General features: G+C 39.4%; 1 protein-coding gene across 2 annotated transcripts in view; it reads left to right on the top strand.

The window, feature by feature from the left end:
- The first annotated feature begins 2,342 nt into the window (after positions 1 to 2,342).
- Positions 2,343 to 6,000, top strand: part of gpc6b (glypican 6b) — a 79,916-nt gene continuing 76,258 nt past the window's right edge. For both annotated transcript variants that reach the window (XM_084907973.1, XM_084907972.1), the window contains exon 1: positions 2,343 to 2,901. In XM_084907973.1, coding sequence (XP_084764099.1) covers positions 2,751 to 2,901 — 151 coding nt within the window. In that variant the 5' untranslated portion in view covers positions 2,343 to 2,750. The remainder of the gene's footprint in view (positions 2,902 to 6,000) is intronic.

Raw genomic sequence — 6,000 nt, 5'->3', positions numbered from 1 at the left:
TCTTCATTTGTTAGTTAATTGTTTATGAATGGCGCCTTAAAATAAATAAATAAAAGTTAATGCTTTTAAATAAAAGCTTTAATTTGGAGGTGGGATAGGACACGATGAAAAGTCCTGTAATAATGTTGTGTAATCGCCATATTAAAAGGAAAACAAATGTGATGGCCAAGGTAAGAGGTGAATATGTGGTGCTCTCCAAGGTGCTGTACGTGCAGCTGTCAGAGGCAGAGAAAATGTCTAAGCCTCTCACTTTAGCTTGCACCAGGTGTTAGTGTTACTTATTAGCAGCAGCTTATGAGACAATATCTTAGCTGCAGTTCAAACACTGAACTCACCTGTGTATGTGTGATGTGTGTTTTTGTCTCTTGGTTGCGAGACTTAAGAGGTTGTTACTATGCCTTTCTTCACCTTCTAATGTTCTCATAATAAGCACTGTCGGTGTCACAGCACTCAGTGTTTCTCTTCTATTAAGTTCTGTTTGTTTTGTTCTGAACCGTTAGTGTGACAGTATGCCAAAGTTATACTTTAGTCACCTTGACGGCTGAAGTGTTTATTGTTTCGACAAGTAGGTTCTGTGATTTTGACAAGATAATAAAGTTAAATGCTACTGCACTTCATGTTCTTGGGTCTCTGACGTAGTGTTTGGAGTTTTTTAAAGTTTGTATATCTTTGAATTTTGTATTTTAGGTTATCTTTTGTGGGTTTTTTTTCCCATGAGTCCATGTCCATGAGTTTTCAGTTTATTTGACCTCTCCTGTATCCCCGTTTACTGTTATTAAGTCTTAGTCTCTGTGGTAGGCGTTTTTCTGTGTCGTTACTTCCTGTTTGTTTTGGTAGCTCTTGTCCCATGTGCCTTGTATTTACTTTTGCTTCCCTTGTCTTGATAATGTCTGATTAGATTCAGCTCTGTACCTGGGTGTTTCCCATATCCTGGATTACCTCATGTTTCTATTTAAAGCAGAACTTTGGCTAACTTTATGTTTTGTTGTTTCCCCAGACAGTGTTTCAGTTTTGTTTTACCTATGAACTCTGATTAACCAGAATAAATGGCTCACTTTTCACTTGCAGTCTGCCTCGTCCCATGTCCAAGCTTTTGGGTCCATATTTTAATGCTTTTATGACATCATGTTTACTACTCTACATCACTGGCTGGTTTGGGGATGCCTTGAAATCCCAGAATAACTGTGGTAAGTTAGAGCAGCATATTACTATGTAGTTAGGAAACTTGAAAGCAATCTTGGCTGTGATTAATTCTTTATTATATTAAAATTATTCATCTGGATGAAATCATTCCCTGGGTTTCAAAGTTGGATACATTAAAGTGTGACATGTCCAGGTCAAAATGTCTCACTATAAAAGTAGAGCAAGGAATTCATGAAAGGAACCACTAAAGGATGAAGAGACTAACGACTAATTCTATCATCCCTTTACTGAATGTCAAAACAGGGGGACTACATTTGTTTTTGGGGAATAGTGTTTGACCAGTTGCAAACATAAAAGGGAGTACAAGTGTATTTTGGTGCTGTGATTAGTAGTGTTTTCATTATGCAACTTCTTGGAACCTCTCAAAGGACATGATCGACATGAACATACATTAAGAATTCTAAAAAATAATGACTGTCTTTCATGTGGGAAACTGAATGTGGCCTCATAAAGCCAGAATACAGGCACTTTAATCAGTAAAGCAGAACATGCCTCAGTGTTGCCCTTAAACCTGAACCCCTTGGATTTGGATATTTAATTGAAGATCTTCCAGTGCTACCATCTGAAACAAGCCGGTGTCACTTTTAAAGAACTTTCGAAATGTGGTAACCCATCCCACTGGAATCCTTTGCATAGTGATGGGAGCCATGTTAATCCGCTGTTGATCTACCCAGGGATTAAGCTCTTCCAAAATCAATAAAACTGTGAAAGCTTGCCTTCTGGTCTTAATCAAATGCTTTACATTCGTGACTTATACAGTTTGATACTACAGAACCTGATAATTTGCTTCTGTATCAGATGAATGTAGTGAAAAAATATCAACATTTGCATTTTCTAAGCTCAGCAGAATCGCCACCTCCCCAGTGGAGCATAAACGTGCAGGCCAAGTAAAGGTTTGTTAAGTTGCAGATATTAGAAAAAAAATCCAAGTGTAACAGACTGCATTTTATAATTCACACTCACGGAAAACAATGGGATATACCCACAGGCATTTATGGCAGCGATTCAATTTTAAAGGCGGCTCCATATCCTCCCATTTTTAATCCAATAGCACCTACAGGATGTTTTATGTATTTGTTACTTTCTACCAGGTTGTATCTCATATGCAGGTGCCGACCTGCTACACTGGATGAGGCTCGATTCCACTCCACGTTTTGTGTCCCGCTTTTGCCCTGCCGGTGCATCTGAACACACAGCGCTCTCCTCCACAGAGCATTTCCACTTCAACGCAGCTACAATGGGCTTTCTTTGCTGAGCGAAGTTGAGTCAACAAGCCGGGAAACGCGCTCCTTGGATTCATGTGGCACCTTTACGCTCACAGCTTTCTTTTCTACTGCGCCGAGGGACTTTCAACTGAACTCGGTGGCGATACAAACCCGTTGTGCTTTGGGGGATGTGTTTATAGACTATAGTTGAGTTTCAACCACCAAAAACGACCAGTCATTAAGTAGTCTACCTGCGAATCTGCTGCAGGAGGGGGGAGTTTTGCCAGCAAGCGGGACACTGCAGAGTACCTAAACAGTGAGGGATCTGTACAGAAGTGAACGATGCTCAGACTGGAGACCATCATTTGCACTTTTTCTGTGCTGTCTGTTGCGGCAAGAGCCGAATTTAAAGCGAGGAATTGCAGCGAGGTGAGGGAGGCTTCCATCGCGAAAGGCTTTGGCTTCTCACATGTTCCCCATCAGGAGATCCCAGGTAAGGGTGGACTGAGTTACTGGCTCACGACCTGCCGGTTACAGCATCCGAAATGATCAGGAATATGCAGCGACTTTTACAAAATAAAATAATAATAGTAAACGCGTCTGTGTTAAGTGTTTATATCTGAGAGGAAAAGTTAAAAATACTTAGCAGTCCTATTGCAACTCATTTAAGACGCTAAATCGTTTTAATGCTGCAGGGGTACTCTACTGCGACTGCACCACGTCCAACTAATCGGTTCCAGCTTTTCAACCACCTGTCACTCACAAAGTACCTGCTGTGATTTTCACTCACTGAAGTTAACTTTATACAAATGATGTGAGCTACTTGATTTCCAAAACGCTCCTGACTGACTACCTGGGGGTAGTGAGCTTCCCACAGCTGTTTGGAGAGATCTGCTCTAATCGGGAATCCACGCATGTAAACTGCCTGAACGCATAACTACAGGCTTATTTAGTTATATATATATGTCATATCCTGCCCTATCAATGCCGAGTTTGAAATGTGTCTGCATGTCTCCAGTAGAGGTTTCTGACGGTGAAAACCAAGTGAGTGGACAGCTGTACAGATTAACTCCTGTCCTGTGAAAATTGGGTGATTAGATAAAATGAAGCTCATGCAATGCTCAAGCAGTAGACCACAACCGCTGCTCACTTCATTTGGCATTGCATGGTTTCTGCCACAAGCCTAATAAGTAATTATCTTAAATATACCTTGTGCGAAATAAGGCAGGCCCGATGCATCCCTGCTGGCATGTAAAACTGCAGATTTTATGATGTTTTGTTGAAATCTCTCTTGGTTTTCTCTGGGCTTGATTACAAATTATGTGAGTCTTGCACATGATTTGAAAAATGACTTAAGGTTACAGCGTCAGTGTTTCACTGCAGCGATACTTAAATTAAATCAGTCTGTTTTTCAGGCATAGTTTGGATATAAATATCATTATGTCATCAGAACAGGAGTATGGATGAGAGGCAGTCTCCCCTTTCCGCCTCTTTCATTGAATTGTCTCTCCAGGTCGTCATTGTTATGCTTCAAGGCCAATTATTCTTTCTATAAATCAGGGAATCTGGCACAAGTAAAAGGCTGCATATTTGATAACAGGCACACCTGTTCAGAGACGGGTTGAATAACTAACTGATTAAATCCGTTGGATCTGTGTCTCTGACATCACAACTAATCTCTGGAATGAGTGGAAAAAATCCAATCTGTCTCTTTCCTGAATTATGTCACCCCGAATAAAAGTCTTTTGATCTTCTCTTTGAATGAGTCACAACCTTACATGTCTTCGGGAGAAACGCTTTATCAACAACTCAGCAAATTCGCACAGTGATAGACATGTCCTCTGGGCTCAAAGCTCATTGCCTCTTACTCATGCAAACAACTTTCAAGCCAAGCCAGATCTTGCCTAAAATAAATTTGCAAATTCCTTTTGATTAAAAGTTGATTAAAATCGTAACATTGTCCTATCAATAAATAAATAAATGAAAAAACATTCAAGTCGCTTCTTAGCAGAAATGTAGTAAATGCAGAGAGCTTTCTTTTTTTGCTATGTAAGTTTATATTAGTCTGAACTGATTTAAAATTTAATCTCGTGGCTGGCACACAACTTGTTTGCACTATTTTACTCAATCTCCTGAAAATAGAGCCTTTGGTTTAATAGCTGATTTGGGGATAAATTACATCATTTGGACTATAATTGAGTAATATAGCTTATTAAAATATGTGTATTTTTTTTTAACATTATAGACAGTCCTGTGGTGCTGTGCACTGTTGCCTCACATCTAGGGTGTACTGGGTTTGAATCCACAAGCTTACTTTACTTTACTTTACTAAGCTACTTTGGGAAGGTTGCATGTTCTCCCTGCCTATGTATGGGCTGTCTCCGGGAACTCCGGCTTCCTCTCGCACTCCATGAGTATGAGCGTTAATGGTTTTCTGTCTCCCTGCGTGTCAGCCTCACGACAGACTACCGATCTGTCCAGGGTGTACCCTTCCTTTAGCTCTAATGACAGCTGGGATAGATCCCAGCTTCCCTGGGGTTAAGAAAATGGATGGATGGATATATTTTTATGAAATTCACTTGGCAGATGTTGTTAATAATGCAGCATTATCTGCTTTTAGCTTCGGCCCTTTTTAGTTATTTAGTTTTTTCACTGAGATATCATTCATTTATATTACACACATGATGTAGAGGTAGTGGTGTAGTCAATGAGTGTGTCAAGGGCACGTTACTGTTCACATTTTGTGATTTGTGGAGTTTACAGACAGATTGCAAATGACATTAACACCAATTCAGAGATTAATGCGAACTTAAACACTTTTTTTTTGCGGTTCATGATGACTTGAAGAGCTGTTTAGGACGGACGACTTGATCATTAAAGTTACAAAAAAATTTAAGTTACTTTAGATCTTCAAAAGCTTCCTGTTTTGCTGTTTGTGCCAGTCTCACAACTGCCATCACACTCTATTAAAATCACTGACGATTTAGGGGAAATCTCAAATTTATTTCTGGTCCACCTCCACAAATGGTGCTTTCACTGCTGCTGCATGCTGTGCATTTTTTGTTGAATGGTCTCACTTGGCGGGTTGATTTCTTGAAGTCTGTGACAGATGGATGTGTGTGTGGTTTTGCTGCTTTTGATGTGATGCCGTTAGAGACTGGAAAACATATTTGGGAAACACTGTATTTGTAAAGTTGTATTTTTATTAAATTAGATTGTACTTATATTTAAATGAATCAAATTAGAATACTATTGAAATATATATCTATTACTTTTTTATATTACCCAAACTTTTTCTATAAGATTGGCCAATATGAGTAATTCACTGCAACCACTGCAAATATAATAGAGTGAAAATAATAACCGTGAAACATCAGGGTGCTATTGTGAGAGTATTTCTGCACTACTTAAAATGTTGAAATAACTACCACGTCTTCTCCTGGAGTTGAAATGAAAAGCTTAGTACCCCAGATTTTCTGTGTGTGTGTTTTCGTATGTGTGTGTTTGTGTTTGGGCTCAATAGAGGAACCAGGTCAGGGGAATGACAGCACTGGAGATGGTGTTATTGACAAAAATGTTGTTATGATCCAAA

Source organism: Perissodus microlepis, chromosome 16 (genome assembly GCF_051167445.1).
Source record: "Perissodus microlepis isolate ML-2025 ecotype Zambia chromosome 16, ASM5116744v1, whole genome shotgun sequence".
In the NCBI taxonomy this organism is placed as follows: Eukaryota; Metazoa; Chordata; class Actinopteri; order Cichliformes; family Cichlidae; genus Perissodus; species Perissodus microlepis.
Note: the sequence above shows the minus strand (reverse complement) of the source record. Positions and strands in the feature narration are given on the sequence as shown.